The sequence below is a fragment of the Acanthaster planci genome, linkage group LG04 (genome assembly GCF_054643075.1).
Source record: "Acanthaster planci isolate LZ-2023a linkage group LG04, COTS_SCS, whole genome shotgun sequence".
In the NCBI taxonomy this organism is placed as follows: Eukaryota; Metazoa; Echinodermata; class Asteroidea; order Valvatida; family Acanthasteridae; genus Acanthaster; species Acanthaster planci.
In genome coordinates, this window is record NC_141780.1 from 12497202 (window position 1) to 12515080 (window position 17879).

At 41.4% G+C, this 17879-nt stretch overlaps 2 protein-coding genes across 2 annotated transcripts; both read left to right on the forward strand.

Moving 5' to 3' along the window:
- The first annotated feature begins 2211 nt into the window (after positions 1-2211).
- On the forward strand, positions 2212-6170 carry LOC147799399 (neuropilin-1-like). Its single transcript, XM_087136382.1, has 5 exons — positions 2212-2652; positions 4020-4091; positions 4934-5050; positions 5341-5540; positions 5883-6170. Exons 1-5 carry the CDS (start codon positions 2583-2585, stop codon positions 5919-5921), a joined length of 498 nt encoding a protein of 165 aa, XP_086992508.1. The 5' UTR covers positions 2212-2582; the 3' UTR covers positions 5922-6170.
- A 570-nt stretch (positions 6171-6740) lies between these two features.
- On the forward strand, positions 6741-11637 carry LOC147799400 (scavenger receptor cysteine-rich domain-containing group B protein-like). The gene is made up of 4 exons (XM_087136381.1): positions 6741-8193; positions 9317-9643; positions 10005-10316; positions 10707-11637. The coding sequence occupies exons 1-4, from the start codon at positions 8082-8084 to the stop codon at positions 10730-10732; spliced, it is 777 nt and encodes a 258-aa protein (XP_086992507.1). The 5' UTR covers positions 6741-8081; the 3' UTR covers positions 10733-11637.
- Positions 11638-17879: the final 6242 nt, after the last annotated feature.

The following is a 17879-nucleotide window of genomic DNA, read 5'->3' on the forward strand; positions in this document are numbered from 1 at the left end:
GCATTCAGGAAACGTTTTGTCATATCCGCGGAGGCGCGTTCAGTTTCGAATCTGTGGCAAATGCCCGGAATTTCATGTAGGCGCCAGAATGTTGAGTTCGAAGGCGCGCGCGTTTCCGAGCACATCTATGAACGCTGATCGTCATAAATCACGTGATTCAAGCGATTGAAAATCCTCGGACGGAGAGCCAAAGAAAAAAAAAGTCTTTTTTCATTTTGCACAAAACGATTTCCAAAAGCAGCCAAACTTACTTAATCGGCAGGAATACGGGCGATTCACAATAATGCGCCACCAAGAGTTTGCAACGCATTGGCCAATCATAACGCGCGAAATTTGTCGACCCTTTCCAAAAGCCCATTGGGTCGACAAATTTCGTGCATGGTGATTTGCCTACCCGTTGCAAACTCTTGGTGGCGCACTATTGTGAAACGGCCGTATTATGCTACAGTGTAATTTTAATGTGTTTTTGACGGGTGGGGTTGAATAATGATGTAGGCCTACGGTGAAGGAATCCCCCAGGCCTCCTTAATTTCCAGTCGGGCACTCTTTATCTTATCATTCATGTATCTTTATACACGAAGGCCGTGTCCGAATCAGTTGGCTGCGGCTTGATATAATGCATGATTCTACGGGACCTGGCCGTGGATGCTGGCAAATACTCGGTGTAATTGCCGGCCATAGCCAATCGATTCGGACCTGGGTCCACGTCTGTGAACCTGATAAACGAAGTGGTCTTACGTCCTGCTTAGATATACAAATTGAAAACACTTTTAAGCAACAAACCGTGAGGGGTCAGTCTATTTCAGTGTCGGTGCATGCAGTGGCGATGGACATCGCATTATGACAAATACATGTAACAACTCATGCATCGTCACGTACTTGCCAAGAACAAAGGTGGATTAGAGTGATATTTCATTTCCTGAGCTGAAATTTTCCCCAATATTTTATGTGCAGCTTGTTTGTTATAGGTTAAAACAGAAAACAATGTACAGTATATCATTTACCTCATGAGAATTTTATTTTCATTTTGACTCTGGAGCTGAACTGTTTTCATTAATTTTTTCATAGGCTATTTGATATGCAACTTATTTCCTCTAAGCTAAAGCAGAAAACAATGTGCGCAGTATCTACCTCATGATAATTTCATTTAAAACCAGAAACTGGAGCTGAACATTTATTTTTCACATTGTATTTTTCCATGGTTGTCACTGTATTTGAACAAGTTCAATCTTGCCAAGAATAGAAGCCTCTTTTAGAAGCCTGGGATTTTTTTGGTATTAATTCATAGTTGTTAATTCACACTTCTCATAGTAACAAGGCCATGCGCTATAAAGTATATGTGCATGTACAAGTACATGTACATCACTTCTAAGGGGGAAAAAGAGAGAGAGAAAAAAATGGTGTCGCTTTATAGCAAAATGTCGTGGCCCTGAAGGGAAATCGTCAATATTGCCGTCAATATTCATGACCAAATTCACGACTCGCTCTCTGGTCGCTAATATTGCCGTTAATATTTGCGACCAAATTCACGACTTGCTCTTCAGTCGCAAATATTGACGCCAATAATTTGCGACCAAAGAGCGGGTCGCAAATTGCGAATACTGACGTCGATATTTACGATGTCCCTCCAGGGCCACCACAGCAGACACTTAATTACAGTCACACAGCGCAAAACATGGAAAAAAAAGACAATCCTGAATGAATGGTTAATTAACCATTCATTCAGGATTGTCTTTTTTTTCCTGCAACACCCTGAAGATTACATACGGCTTCCAAAGCGATATATGGTAATAAGAATTCGGTCACCTCTAATCGTCAACACAAATTTCTGATGGCAGAATAAAATTGACTGCTGTTTTTTCGTCACCTCTAAAGCTATAGCTAGCTAGGGGAAATGGTTGCTTCCAATTGTTGAACGATTCAAGTAAGCATTAACACTAACGATTTTATGGCTTGCAAACTGTTTGCTACGGGCAATTTTTCTCCGCTTTATTCTTGGGTAATCCCTTACCGGACATTTAGCAGGTTTTTAAATATAAATTTATGATAAGTTTGCAGGTGAATTACCGACACAATACTGCAAAGTCATCGGCAGATGTTGATGTACCAACAATGTCAAAGTAACAGTGGGATTAAGGATCTTTGAACATTTGCTCCCTGGACGTATGAAGTTCATTATAATTTGCTTGTATATCCCGTTGCCAAGAAATGCGTCACCAGTGAAGATATGAAGGTAACTATGGAATGAATTGAATTGCTCATGATGTCCTTGAACATTGGTTGAAATGTACGTTGTGAACGCGTGGCCCAAAGCCAAAACCTGAGCCATAATACTTCGAGGAATCAATTCCAAGCACACTTTTTCGAGGACGGCCTACGGCCAGGAATCATTGCTCACGCGTCGTAGGGATCAGTATTACGCCTACGTGCCCCTACCCTGGATGACAAGCACCTTAATATAAAGGGTCTTAACAACCCCTATTGGTTCATATTTTGCCTGAACTGCTGTAAGCATCATACCAGAAGACATCATTCGAGTTAGAATTCTGGGGAACTACAGGTACTTTCTTCTACCTTCAACAATGGCTTTCGCTCGTGGCTCTCAAGCTACACTGGCGTTGACGGCTACGCTTAATTTTATTGCGTCTTTACGTACGTATAAACGATTTCGTTATTGAGTGATTCAAATTATTTAACAGCTCCGAAGCCGATTGCTTATGACATGAACTAAAACTTCAATTTCTAATGAATGATGTAACTTCATTCTCTGGATCATCGTTTAATAAACATAACAAGTGATTGTGTTTAAAAAACCACCTGTTCTTTATCGAAATGTTGGTATAAGATCAGTGTTTTCTGAAGGTGCTCTCCCGAAATAGTTGACTCTATTTAATTTATGACCAACTAATGAAAACATTTAGGTGCTCAGCTGTATATTAAGCCTTTTCCCGTATAGTTCCATTTTTAAAAGCAACCGTTTGCATCTGCCAGGCAAAACGTAATGAAAAGAACGCATGCATGTTGTCGTGTTGTCTGAGTAATTTTGAGGCTAATCAGTCCAACAGGTCATTGTTACATGTCACTTTGTACATACTATGTCACTTTGTACTTTCCTGTCTATGCGTAGTAGGCCGCGTTTAATTGCCTAAGGCCTATAAAAATTTCAGGAGCTTTCGAAAAATCTGAGGAGCCACGATAAATACCACAGTTTGCCACAAAACACATACCCATCTATATTCCGAAGTATTAAATTATTTTTGAACGTTTTGGGGTCTTTCTAAGAACTTTCGATTTCAAGAAAATTTCAAAGTAGCTAATAAATACCCCAGTTGTTAATACTTACCTGGAACGAGGGATGCAGAGTTCTAGAGTTAGCCAGCTCCATAAAATTTGTAATGGTATCCAGACCAAGGGTCTCTGAACACTGGTACTGTGCTGCTGCAAAACGCTTGAACCCGCCCTGGTGCAAGGCGTCGCCAGGAAGGATGAACAATTTGGGGGGGGGCCTCACAGTAACACAGTGATGAAAGACCAATGACAAAGAGGTATTTCAAGGAAACCAGCAATTTTTCCCCTCCCCCCTTTCCTTTTTTGTTCTGTGCCCTCTTCTCAGTGCACACTTAATGTTTTGACGTCCTGACTTCATACTTATCCCTATTAGGGAAAATACAATTTTGCCTTTATCTTGGACAAACCTTGGGAAGACAATGAAATGTATTTGTGTGTCTGATATCTGGGTTAATAAATTAGTATAAAGAACTTCCCTTGCCCCTAAGGGTGTGTTTAAATAGAACATCCCGAAAAAGAAGCTCTTTACCTTTTATTACAATTTCGACGCTTGATTAAACCGCGATTATTGTTTATTTGCCATATTGTTTATTTACTAGATTAGAATGTGCTCGGCCAATTTGCATGAGATTCCGGGGCATGTTTCTTCTTTATGTTTTCAAAGATGTATATGTATATAACGATGACGGATGGGTAAACAGTAGTGTCATGCTGATTAATATTAATTTTAGAATGCTGCTTGGCCCATCCTGTCAGGGAAGCCGTGACGTCACAAGACTACTCGAGGACATCTCACATATCCGGTAAAAAGACGCAACCTTAAACAGTTAGCAATAAGTTAACTTCAATGAGTGTGTCTTCCATTTCCACTTGTTAGCGAGGATTGGTTGAGGGAAGGATACTCTTGCCACAGGGACGTCCTATTTACAATTCAGACTTTCCACTATTCTCCCAATGCTAAAAGATCCATACTTGCTAACACCAGCAAAACCTCTCATCTAGGAGTTTCCCAAAGAAGATTTTTCAGCAAACTACAACACAAGAAATCACCTGACATAGGAAGTGCTTAAAAGAAAAAGGCAAATTGTGCGTATGCACTTGTTGGGTAATCTTTATTTGGGTTCATTGTTTTATGACAGGCTGATCTATAAGGTTGAACTAGCCGCTTTATGCCGAAATGGCAGCGTCGAGCTGTATACTCCTCAAGGAGCTGAGATAGTATTTGGAATGTTTCAGTGGCCCAGTGAATAGGGGTAATAATCTTAGTTAAAAGCGTTATATAAGAACCCCGTTATTGTAATGGCCTGGCTTATCCTTTTTTTCTGTCCCAAAATAAAATTTTCTTCCCGTTTAGGTTCAAGTACAAAATTAGACTTTAAAAACATTTGGTAAATAAAAGTGGATTTAGGGATACTTTTGTAATTCAATATTAGGCCAAGCTACGGTCAAACATGTTCACCATCCCGATTTAACCACCCTGCAATTCCATTAATTATGCGTCTGTTTAGTCGTATGTGTGTACATTTTGTATAAAAGGTTTTGTAGTCACGAACCTTTCTTCTTTGCTGGAAACAAAATCAAGGTCAAATGTGATCACATCCAAGTGAGACAGATTCTTTTTCATTGTTCTCATGTATCTTTTCAGGCATTTCGTGCTTCAGCAGACCTTTAGGGATGGCCAGTGGGGCTATTCCCGATAGTAGTCTGACGGCGTCAGGTTCATATAACTCAGGATATCTCCCGAGCAATGCTAGGCTGAATGGTAGGCTCATCGACTGGTTTCCAAATGATTGTCCATATAGATTAAACTTTTCCGGACCCTTAAAACTGAACTGCATTGATACAGATTGTTTTTTTATGGTTAACTGAATATATTCCTAATAATAGAAAAAAACGATATATTACGCTTATCATTATGCGAGTGCAAGTGGTACCTTATTAGAGTCGCGCTATAACCATTCGTCTGAAGATGGTTCAGGTCACGGAATACAGTGACTTCTTCATACACAGGCGCGTAACGTGCATTATAACCTTTTGTTATACACCCTAAAGGTTCTACTTGGTGGGCATGTCCCAGAGGAAAGGTCGAGGGTCAGTGGATTCAGGTTGATCTTGGCCACTATACGGCTGTCACGGGGGTCATCCTACATGGACCCAGAACCCATCATATCCGCACCTTTGCTATAAACTTTAGCAGCTCAGTTAACGCTGGTGATTGGCATGAGCTTACTGATAACGGACGGACATTACAGGTAAATCAACTTGATGTTAATTTTTCAAGTCGCAGCATTGTTTCTGTCTTCGTCTTCAGGCTTCGCTTTCATCATGAATTAACCCGCCCAGAATGGGACCTCCAGGCTCATGTTTAAAGTACATGTACTTTTTTTTTAATTTGGCTTCAACGAAAAATGGCTCGTTATTAAACTGACCTGAAGTCGAAGCTGGAAACATACTTCAAATGGGCTGGGTCATAGACCTCTTGCAGATTTTCCTCCTCTATAGCTAGCTCTCCGTGCTAACTTGAAATGAGCTCACGCACTGGGTGCCGTCTGAAATACTTCGGGTCTAAATTTCTGCTTTGTCTCTTTCTCCAGCTTTGCAAGGTTTTTACTTCCCATATGTTGGAGTTTTAGCTCACTGGTCAACTGTATGCTATCTGCCCCAAAGATGAATATTTTCACTTCAGTTTGAATGTTATTGTATTAACACGCGGATATTATAGCGCGGTTTGGACCTCACAAAAAGTTGAGATTTGGATGCCTGACCCTGCCAAAATACGGATTTTCACATTGCGGGGAGATTGCGCATAATGATCATAAACAAACAAACGAACGAACGAACGAAGGAAGGGACGAAGGAAGGAAGGAACAAACGAAGGAACGAACGAACGCACGAACGAACGAACGAACGAACGAAGGAAGGAAGGAAGGAACGAACGAAGGAACGAACGAACGCACGAACGAACGAAGGAAGGGACCAAGGAAGGAAGGAACAAACGAAGGAACGAACGAACGCACGAACGAACGAAGGAAGGAAGGAAGGAAGGAAGGAAGGAACGAACGAAGGAACGAACGAACGAACGCACGAACGAACGAACGAACGAACGAACGGAGGAAGGAAGGAAGGAAGGAAGGAAGGAAGGAGGAGGAAGGAAGGAAGGAAGGAAGGAAGGAAGAAGGAAGGAAGGAAGGAAGGAAGGAAGGGAAGGAAGGAAAGAAGGAAGGAAGGAAGGAAGGAAGGAAGGAAGGAAGGAAGGAAGGAAGGAAGAAGAAAGGGAGGGAGGAAGGAAGGAAAAGGAGAAAGGGAGGGAAAAAGGAAGGAAGGAAGGAAGGAAGGAAGGAAGGAAGGAAGGAAGGAAGGAGGAAGGAAGGAAGGAAGGAAGGAAGGAAGGAAGGAAGGAAGGAAGGAAGGAAGGAAGGAAGGAAGGAACGAACTAAGGAACGAGCGAACGAATGAACGAGCTTTCTTTTGGTGGGTGTTATGTAAAAGGGGGGACGGTATTCAGTCACTTGTTCCCCCTTTTACAGGACCTCCTGTAAAAGGGGGATTTGGTAATATCGTGGTCTGATTCTGTAAAAGGGGGTATTCGCAGGCTCTTTCAATAATTTTAAATTTCTGTTAGTAAAATCCAGTCGATCCAAGCCACTTTTCAAGATAGCCGCCCGCACTAGACGAACGGTGAAAAGATGCCTAAAATGTTAATCACTCTCATCTTAAAGATAATTCGAATTCATCCGATTTTTAGGCCGACGAATTTTTAATTCTCAAGGCTTTACATTAATCTGTAACATGGTGATGGTACTGCCAGGCTTTGCATCTCTGTTCACCACACAACTGCAAAAGGCAGAGGCCAAATCTTCAGAAAGCTGGGAGCCACCAGTAGGATTTTAAACTAACAAAAGTCTGTGCAAGCATGCATTAATGAATGACAGTAAAGCTAGTAGGACAATAGACATTGGACATTCCCATGGATTTCTGCTGCGAATGTCTCGGTTTGGAGAGATTGGAAATTCCCACAGGTTTCTACATCGAATGTGTCGGTTTTGAGATAGGAGACATTCCGATAGGTTTTTCACTGCAAATGTTTCAGTTCGAGAGACAGGACCATCCTATAGTTTTGACCGGGAATATTTTTGTTCGAAATATTTGACTGGTGGATCGGTTATCCTGGTAAATATTACAAGCAATATTAATAGCAAACTTAAACCAAATGTTCCCTTGTATCTCACTTAATGACATAAACTTTTATTTTCGACAATAACAACGGAGACAATTAATTAATCCTCTGCTCAGTCCGAAAACATTCCCTAGTCCTCTTTGGAAATACCTCCCGACATAACAAAAAATTTATTTTACCATTTCCTCACCCAAAAAACGTCAGCGTAACTTCAAAAGATATACTTTGCTCGAAAAAAAAACATGGTTTCAAGTAGAGAAGGGTCCATGCTTGCATGGTTGTTCTATTGAAGTAGCCAAAAAATGTGATTTTCCTATTCATTGAGAGAGATTTTTCACACATTTATGAAGTGGCAAACAAAAACCGGACTTTGACTAAAAGCTTGTTTATTTCTTAACAATTACACTGGAATGTGATTGCTCCCGAAGTTTGCAATATATGACATTTATGGAAACCTTAACCCAAATCTCTCCAAACCGAGACATTCGCTGCAGAAACCTATGGGAATGTCCAATGTTCCATATCAAACTATGTTTACTGTCATCAGTAATGAAGGCGTTTAAAAAACTGTATTTTGTTTCAGTTGAATGCGATTAATGGTGCTGGACAACCTGTGATGAATGTCAAGTTCCCTGTGGTGTTATTGGCAAGATTCCTTCGCATAATTCCACTCACATGGACTCAATACGATCATTATTATCTCAAGTTTGAAGTGCTCGGTTGTCGAGGTAATATCGAATATACAATCACTTAATATTACAAACTTCTTTAATAAAGATATACGACAGAGATCTTGGTCAATTATTTGATTGAGCACTTGAAGTTATTTAAGAGAACGGTTTCAAACAGTTAGCGTCATTACAGTGGTAATGTAATTATGATCCATGGCAGATCCAGGAGGGGGCGGAGAAAAAAGGAGGGAAAGAAGGAGAGACAGCCCCATAAATGTGACAAGGGCGTTAAAGATAAGAGTTCTACTTCTGGTTACTTAACCTCCCTAATTTTACGTCCGCGACCCTAAAATCTTTAGTTCACGACCTCCCCCTTTGGAAAATCCTGGATCCGCTCCTGGGATGAAACGCTGGCATTTGCTGCTTATTTGATCATGCCTTGTGGTTGACCGAAATGGGGCTTCTTTTATGTCAGTTCTCTGATACCACAAAGAGAGCGTCAGGAAATTGGGATTGGAATTTATGTTGCTGGAGCACATTGTAAGCAAGGCAGAAATTGTTGTTTATATTGGTCCTTTTATTATCAACAACGAGGGGGCACAAGGCACCTTAGGGGTGGCAAATGACGAAGAGCTTTCTTTTGTTATCTATTTTTACCAACTATAGACGGTGATTAATTGCAGGGAAAAACTTCAGCATGAAGTCAGGAGTCTGAAGCGAAAAAGTGATTAAAAATATTTGTTCTACTTTAAGTATATAACAGGAAAAGAAAACTTGAAAAAGTAGGAAAAGGGCATTTTTGTCGCCGGTTCCGGTTTTATACGTGCGATAGAAAAGAAGCAGTAAGGCCAAGACTAAACACCGCACACAGCCGTGCCAAGCTTAATTGAGTGTGGCAATAGTGCAGTAACAACGCGGCAGTTGCGCTAAACGCCGACCTTTAATAGAGCAGCGTCGTGCCACTCACTTCCATGACGATAGCGCGGTATTAACCCTTTGAGCTGAAGGGCTTGCCGTGTCGAATTCAATTTGCCGAGCCCAATCGCGCTAAACGGGCGTGCCAAAAAATTGAATCATTTGATTTCCGCACGGCAGTAGCACGACGTACAGCCTAGACCTAAGACAAGTGTGCCAGGTCCGATTTAAACAAAGTCATCTCCAAAGATTGCATTCCCAACAGTGTCCAACGGAACGATTCGATTGGTTGGTAGTGACGACAAATGGAGCGGCGAAGTGGAAATCTACCGGCATGGTGCCTGGGGTGCAGTTTGTGATACCAGTTGGGACATGAAGGACGCCACCACCGTTTGCAATCAGCTTGGCTTCATCGGGGTTCTTGAGGCTAAAACGGGGCTGTCCAGCCGAGAGAGTGATCGGCCGATTGTGATGAATCGAGTCACCTGTAATGGAACGGAAAGACGGCTGGCTGACTGTCCATTTGTCTGTACCGGCTCTCAGCAATGCAGTAGCTTCACTGTAGCAGGAGTCGTGTGCAAACCAAGACCTGGTAAGAAGTACTTCAAGTCAGCCCCCTGCATTGTCCACATCATTCTAATCTGACTTCATTCCCTTTACATAATTTCGAATGGAACCAATCATCCTTAGTTCTTGCTCCTCTCCAGTCCATTTATATCGGTTAAAATTATGTGTGGGTTTTCCCTACAGGGGCTGTCTTTTAATTTTGAATTTCCCGCATGACCATAGGGCTGGGATACCCACCGTAGGCCCTAACGGAGAATAAGATATTTTCGCCCTAGACATAAGGCTAGAGGTAAGTGAAAAACCATCAAGGGCGTGACCACACCTAACGTTGCCTCAAATATTTCACTCTATAACTGAAAGCTGTGTATTTTAACACCAATGACTAGATGAAGTTCGACTCGTCGGTGGTTCTAGTCACACAAGTGGTCGAGTTGAGGTCTATCGTGACGACAGCTGGGGTACTATCTGCGACACCAATTGGAATATCACAGACGCAGGGGTGTTATGCCGCCAACTCGGGTTCTCTGAGGCAGAAGAAGCCAAGTCTGGTGCCCACTTCGGACAAGGAAGTGGCCCTGTTCACATGGACGGTGTAGCGTGTGAGGGGTCAGAGTGGAAGGGGACTGACTTGCCATCATTCTGCTGCGACGAGAGAAGAGGTAGCCACACCCACGATGCTGGAGTGATTTGTCGTGACGGTAAGCGCATGAGAGACTATCATCCCATCATAGATAATAACCTTTCCACTCATTAGGACTTAAGAATGGAATTATTTTCAGAATATCTAAGAACGCAACCTCTCACCTGACTATCGACAATTTTGTTGCGCTATGTTAGTTAAATAGATTTTTTCTGACCCAATTTCATTCTTGAATTGTAATCGCTCAACCATCAGATTAAGAACGCGTTTAAGAGATTTGTAATTAAAATTTTACGATTTACCCTTTATTTGCTATATGTTTAACTATAATATTATGCTTTTTAAAGATATTTCACTTCGAACAAAAGCTGCTCTTTTGGATCCAAATATATTTACTCTTCAACGTGTAGTAGTTATACAGATGTTGTTCTTTTGCATTTAACTACAGGAAATATCGCGGCGTCCAGCAACTGACAGAAATCGTCTGGGTCAACTTACTCTTTACGATAAAAACAAGCACACCAGTCACCAACTGTGTTTGAAGGGACAACGCGCTTAATTGGGCTCTTTAGGTAACAAAAGAGCTAGTGTGCATAGGCAGATGCTTGTGCTCTGCGCTATGAACACGTTCTGTCACTTAAAACATTTGAAATGTTAAATTGATTGTTATATTTGATGGGGTAAGAAGACGATATTATGTGATGGAAGGGATAAATGATCAAATGCGAACTGATGTAAAAAGAAGGATAATTTATTTTTTTTCCCTATGGAAACGTTTTCGCACACGAGAAACTCCCTACCATTGGCGGGAAACAAAAAAACAATAACAAAAGTGAAAAGTAAACGAGAGGAGGCGGAAGAAAGTGGCATAACTGTCAGTAATCCCTTTGAGTTTTTTGAAAATGAAGCATCTTTTTACATGATTCAACTATAAAGAAATAAAAGGCCATTAATTTTGGTATTACTCTTTACTGTAAAATGGTAAATATTTCGTTGAGGTAAAAAGGTTGTTATACTAACTGTGTATCCTGTGCCTGTAAGTCCAATAAAATTGTTCAGCTTCAGAGGTCTTAAAGTGTTTTCCCAAATTAGCTTTAATACTTAGACAGAGGCATTCTTTTTTTTTTGAAAAGATTCCAGTTCTCGTTTTTTATCAAAAAGGATATGTCAGTGTTGTCATAGCAACAGATCCCGCATTGCTTCAGTAAATAATTGTGCTATGCAGGCGTGGTATACATAGTGTTGACGTCAGCACAAAGTCCAAATAATGTAAGGTATGATGGAGTTGGGCGTATATGTTGTGCGTATTCGTTGTATACCCAGATTGCATGTGTACAGTAAGAACTAATAAATAATGCATGATTATGGATAAATATTTATATCGCCATGGTCTGGTCTTTTATATCATTTAGGCGTTCTAAGGATCGTCTTCTGAACCGTGAAGTCATGTGATCTCAGCCCGATTTTTTTTAATAAAAAATATATACGCTACTCTAACATCGATCGCCAGCGGAAGCTTTGCAAATTATGGTTTTGCAAGCTTGTAGAGATTAAAAAATCCCGATACCAGGTTTTGGGCTGGTGGTAGGCTCCAGGAGCAATAACCGATATCTTTGCCAGCAGACAGTAAGTTTGAGCTTACTGTTATTTTTTTCTTGTACAGTTCGTGCCACTTTGAACACAGTTATATTTTTATCTAAAGATCCTTACTCGTCTTAATGAAGCATTATGATGGTACTTGGACATTTCAAATTGACTGTTTAATTTCATTGTGCGTCTTCTATAGCCTTAATTAAGCTATGAGCAGACTTGATTATTATATAATATTGATGACATCTTGTAACGATGGCAGGCGATAAAATCTCTTTCTTCATTTATGAAAAGAAGTGGCTATTTATAGGGTCTATATATCCTTATTGTTTTCTGCGAAAATTGCAGATGGCAACTTTGCTTAGATATAGAGGAAATTCTCTGATTGTCCGTGCTGAGCGAGGCAGACGGGCCGCGCCCGCGACCACCCGAGTCGTCCCTACCTTGTGAAAGCACCGTCCGTTTTACGAGGCAGACAGGCCCATGAAGAGCAACAGCCTAGACAAAAACTTCTGGTTGTTGGGTGACGGTTGCCCTAATTCCAGCCTACTTATCTGGAAGTAGCGTTATAGGGCCATCTGAACAGCCAACAGGGAGGCCCTCATCACAAGCACGGAAACGGAAAGGAAACTGACTTTAACACCGACAACGGTGGGCCCATTTATATCTTTTGCCGGCTAGATTAGGATTATTTATCGTATATCTATTATTAATATCTATTGATTGCTATAGTAATCATTCATTAATTTCTCATAGGTTAGGATTACTTTCTTATACATTCGATTAAAAGACCTTTATATTATTTTTTAAAGTTTCTAGAGAAAGAGTATCACTTCAGGTTGAGATTTAGTTTGAACGATTAAATAGCTGGAATAGTGACTCGGCCGATTTGAATGTAATTTATAGACTGTAATAGATTCCTTAAATCAGCCATTGAAACTTAACCCACTTCGAAGTAATTCATTCTGAATTAAAGTTGATCATTGTGTAAATAATTGTCAATAATCTTGTAAATAATAAACAATATTTGTAATTATTCAAGAAAAAATTGTTTATATTTAATAACATGTAAATAGCTTGAGAAGGACTCTGAACATAAAATATTGAAGTGTCCACGAAGTTGCAGGTGGCATAACTAATTCCCAACATTTTGTACTTGAACACTGTGGAAGTTGTGACAGGATATAGGCTGTTTTTTATCCTTCTTTTCCAAGGTAGAAATCACTTAACAAGTTGTCAAATTAGAACTTTAGGACTGAAACTTGTTTACACCATGTTCCTGGCGGCCACGGTAATCACGTAATGCTCCGTGGGATTTTGGCAATTTTTTTCTCCGTAGTCAAGTTTTGTTAGGTTGCTAAGTTTTTCTCATGGTCTATTGTACTGCCCGTACAAATTATGTTCGGGTTACGTAATAAGTCACTGTAAAGTCCGCACATTCCTAAAGATGATAGGGCTATTGAAGTTGCCTTCAGTTGATTTCTCGAAAGTAGTTTTTATAATGTTGCATGAAGTTGCCCTGCCTGGTCTGGCTTTTATACTCCTTTCTAAGACCGCGCTCGCCGGATCAAACCCTAGTGGAACGCAACGTTTTCCGTCCCACTACGGACCGTCTCCAAGTTTTGTTACGGCACATCACGTTCTGTCACGTTTTGTTGCGTTCACGCCGTTTTATTACGGCCTACTAGGTTTCTCATCCGCACCGTGGCAAAATTTTTGACAGTTTAAACATCCCGCCCTTCCACGTTGTCTCACGTCCATACCGTTTTGTCCACTTTGGCCAGAAACGTGATTGCCGTGGCCGCCGGCAAAATAGTGTAAACTTAGTTTAAAACATGCCCCAAGAAATGAAACAACTGTGATAAATGTTGAAGCAAAATAATTAATTCATAATAATAAGATTATGTACCGGTACGTGGGTGTTGACACCTTCCTAAATAGGTTGCGTTACGAATCACTGCACATGAAAGGTAAGCTTGTCCTATCAGTCTTGTAATGAAGATCGACTATCTTTGTCATACAGTTTTTAAATGCACCCTTAAAGTGCATCTTTGTGTCCCAATTAACCTTGCTTTGAAACCAAATTTGAAAAGTGGGCTTCTGGCTTGTTTCATTTTGTCAAACTTAGCCATAATCTCCAGAACTGTATTTGTCTCAAGTATGGCCAACATTTTCTCCTGTTCCCTGACCATCTCAACTCTGTTATGTTCAGCACAGCTTTTGCCAACAGCAGCTTTAGAATCACACATTACCACAGTCTAAGCCCTTCATGACCTTTATGTAGAAGAATTTTTTTAAAGAGCATCCCCACCTTAAGGGTCCATGTGTCAATTCGTCAGAACTTGTTGACAAAAGCTGTGCTGACAAAAGCTTCTACCGTCTACATATAAAAGCAAGTTGATGTCTGTACTTGTAGCATTTCCCAAGCAAACTGAGACTGCGTATGGTCTGCAACCTGACAGCATCACAACTGATGGTTGTCCACTGCCATCCAAGAGGGTGTCTGTCATCGACGGCATAGCTGTTGTACAGGCAATGAGAAAACCAGCATGGCTTACGACTTGTGCTGAACGGGCCGACCACTTCCTCATCACACTGGACGCCAAGACAAAAGTTTTCTAGATCTATAGTAAAGATTGCGGTAACACCATGTATTTATCTCTTCTTTGAGTATGTGTGAGAAGAACCGGGGAATACCTCGACGTTTCGAACAGTGTACTCTGTCCGTCTTCAGGAGACTGCAGGATTCTAACTGGGAGTGGAGCTTATATGGTGTAGAGAGGGATCCAGATGTAGGGATTAGCTAGGTGAGGCGTTAAGGCGGGAACAGTGATGGCGGGAACAATGGATGCTGCACTGGATCCTGGGGCTGCATGCCCTGCGTGTGTTTATCGGAGCGTGTCAGTTGGAGTTGGCAGTGGGAGAGTGAATAGCTGGGTGTCAAGGGGTATAGAAGACCCATAGGCTAACTGAGGGGGAAACCTAACTAGGGAGTCCTAGGGTATAGGAGACCCATTGGACTGGGATGTGAGGATGGGGCGCCAGATGTCGCTGATGTTAAAGCCGATGTCTTGGGGAACTGTGTCGTGCTTGATGATTTCCATGGCTTCTCTAATGCGGCGGGGATACCATCGTTCGATGCTGGTGATAAGTTCAGCTTGGCTCCAGTTGGTTTGATGTTCTTCAGTGTGGGAGTGCTTAATTATTGATGACTTTTCCAGCTCTCCCTTCCTACCATGGGCTTTGTGCTCGTTGATTCGGGTAGGGAGGTCCCTGCCCGTCTCGCCGATGTACACTTTGCCGCATTGGCATTGGTATGTGTGGTTCTTCTCAGAACCACACATACTCAAAGAAGAGATAAATACATGGTGTTACCGCAATCTTTACTATAGATCTAGTTTCTTTCACCATGAAAACCTTTAAGTCTTATATACAAAAGATTTCGATGAAGCGCATCTTATGTTTGACCGCTACAATGTCTCTGCTTCGCTAAAGGAGACCACACGAGAGAGACGCCAAGGTGCAAACCACCCACTGCATACCATGTAGAGGATAACACACCAATAGGGAAGGTATGAAACAATTTTTGTCCAGTACCAGCACCAAGGACGAAATGACTGCTAATACCTTGCTCAGAAAGCCCTTCACCATTTTGAGAAGAGGTCTGAGGCCTTCGTCGTCAACTCAAGAAAGGATGCCTTTTCCAACCATTTAGATTGGCAGCACCTTCAAAGTTCACAAGAAGAGGCTGATACTAGAATGATCCTGCACAGCATAGATGCTGTTCGAAGAGGAGCCACAGAACTGTACATCCAATCACCAGACACCGACGTTCTTGTCCTTAAAATTCGGCGATACCGACAACTCTGCAAGGAAATCTTCTTTGTTACTGGCACAGGGACTAAGAAATGAGAAATACCATTGGCACATGAAGTCAATGCACTCGGTGCAGCCAAAGCTGCAGCCTTACCAGCTGCAACTGAAGAAGGCCTTGAGGCATTTGTATGCCAACTTTATGAGCCCGGTACTGCCGAAACAAATGTTGTAGGTCTAAGATGGAGGCTTTTCTCAAAGAAGCAGTTAGTCATACAGAAGTTACCACCCACACGAAGAGCTTTGAAGGAAGTGATCGCAGGAGCCCATTACCAGGCCATAGTGTGGTACCAGGACGATGTCCTTGAGCCACATCTACCACCAGCAAACGAGTACGGATGGAAGATGGAAGGAGATGGACTGGTGCCAATCCCAACAATTGAACCTCCCGCTCCAACTGCCGTGACATATCTGATCAAATGTGGATGTTACAAGAACAAATGCCAGTCCCACTGCTCATGCAAGTCACAGAACCTCAACTACTCCGAACTGTGCATGTGTGAGGCAGACGAGGAGGTTTGCAACAATATCAGCCTTGGACATATTTTGGGGCTCGACGAAGACGAGTATGAGGACGATCCCTCGGTTTAGTTCTGCCTCTGAAGCAAATTGTCTTTAATGTTGTTTTGGTAGGTCATGGACGAAATCAAAAACATTATGTACAGATGAACATATGTTCGATATAACATCTAGAAGTTCGTTATTAACTTTGTAACATTTGTTTTAAGTAACCAACCTCAAAATACTCAAATTCCGTATGAAAACAACAATATGATGTTCCAGCAAAACATGTCACGTGAAAACAATAGCCAAGGTTTGTTGATACTTCAAAGGAAAATTCAATCGTTGATACTTCTTTTGCATTTAAATAAATATAGGTCCTCAAAATCACCGAAAATTGACACTTTGCCCCTTCTCTTCTGCAAAAAGTACAATATTTTATATCGATTATCATGGAGAAGTTCATAATTAAATATGAGTATGTTCACTTACCTTAAAATCTTCGAAAACCCAGTCCAGGAAGAAGTTTAGGTGAAAATAACCCGTGACCTTTGACATTTTAACATGAAATTTCCGCGGGAGTACATTGCCCCCCCCCACTATGACATTTGTAAACAAATACAGGCAATGTAAGTGCATTGTGCATAATGCGCACTGAACGCGCTGCCATCCGTCGTTTTGCCCATCGTTTGCTGTTAGTGTATCGTCAGCTCAAATAAATCGGCACGGAAACTTTTCTATATAAAGTCTACCTATTTACAATTCATTTGTTATTGAAGAATTTACACTGCAATTTACACAACACCGGTGACGACCAATTCTCGTCTCTTAAAAAACAAATATCATCGACAGCTTATTCCTAGTAACACAAAGTTATATGATACTTCTTCTGGATCCCTTTTTTTAACGATACACTGCACTTTTCCACCACTTGTGAACAACCTAATTGTATCATGCTTTTAAATAACCCTTATTTCAAGAACTACCCTTGTGCACCACTCGGTTATGAATGACAATTGTGCACCACAGATTCCGATAATTTACACTTGTGCACCACTCGGTTATGAATGACAATTGTGCACCACAGATTCCGATAATTTACACGTGTGCACCACTCGGTTATGAATGACAATTGTGCACCACAGATTCCGATAATTTACACTTGTGCACCACTCGGTTATGAATAACAATTGTGCACCACTTAATTTTAAGTATTATACTCGTGCACCTCCGATTGTAATAATTTAGATTGTACACAATTGTAGGGACTATACTTGGCCGTAGAGCTCAATGTTCTTGGTTCTGGTTTAGGCCATCTGACTGGGATTCAGGGATCCAAGTCCACCGGTCATCCAGTTCAAGGACCAGTTCCAGTTCTTGACCGTGGAAGCACCTCCTCTGGATTCCCTCCTCGGACAGCCACTCGGAAAGAAACTCTTAATGGCGAAAGCCCAGAAATACTATCTGAAGTTTCAAATACAACATGATATATCCCCTGATAACATCCTGGTTGAAAATTTAGCCGAACATTGCAACAATACTATATGTGAATACATGTACAAGAATACGTCCACTCGACGGTTATACGCGCAAGACTGGGCGTCTATGCGTTTATCCGGTTCGTAAGTGCAACGTCACTTCGTTTAAACCACGCCCA

Excerpts from the sequence above, each read along its gene's own strand:
- LOC147799399 (XM_087136382.1), top strand. The coding sequence starts at position 2,583 with ATGGCTTTCGCTCGTGGCTCTCAAGCTACACTGGCGTTGACGGCTACG. Across the intron at positions 4,092-4,933 it reads GAGGACATCTCACATATCCG|GCATTTCGTGCTTCAGCAGA; the intron begins GTAAAAAGACGC and ends GTATCTTTTCAG. Across the intron at positions 5,541-5,882 it reads ATAACGGACGGACATTACAG|CTTTGCAAGGTTTTTACTTC; the intron begins GTAAATCAACTT and ends CTCTTTCTCCAG.
- LOC147799400 (XM_087136381.1), top strand. The coding sequence starts at position 8,082 with ATGAATGTCAAGTTCCCTGTGGTGTTATTGGCAAGATTCCTTCGCATA. Across the intron at positions 8,194-9,316 it reads TGAAGTGCTCGGTTGTCGAG|TGTCCAACGGAACGATTCGA; the intron begins GTAATATCGAAT and ends CATTCCCAACAG. Across the intron at positions 9,644-10,004 it reads CGTGTGCAAACCAAGACCTG|ATGAAGTTCGACTCGTCGGT; the intron begins GTAAGAAGTACT and ends ACCAATGACTAG.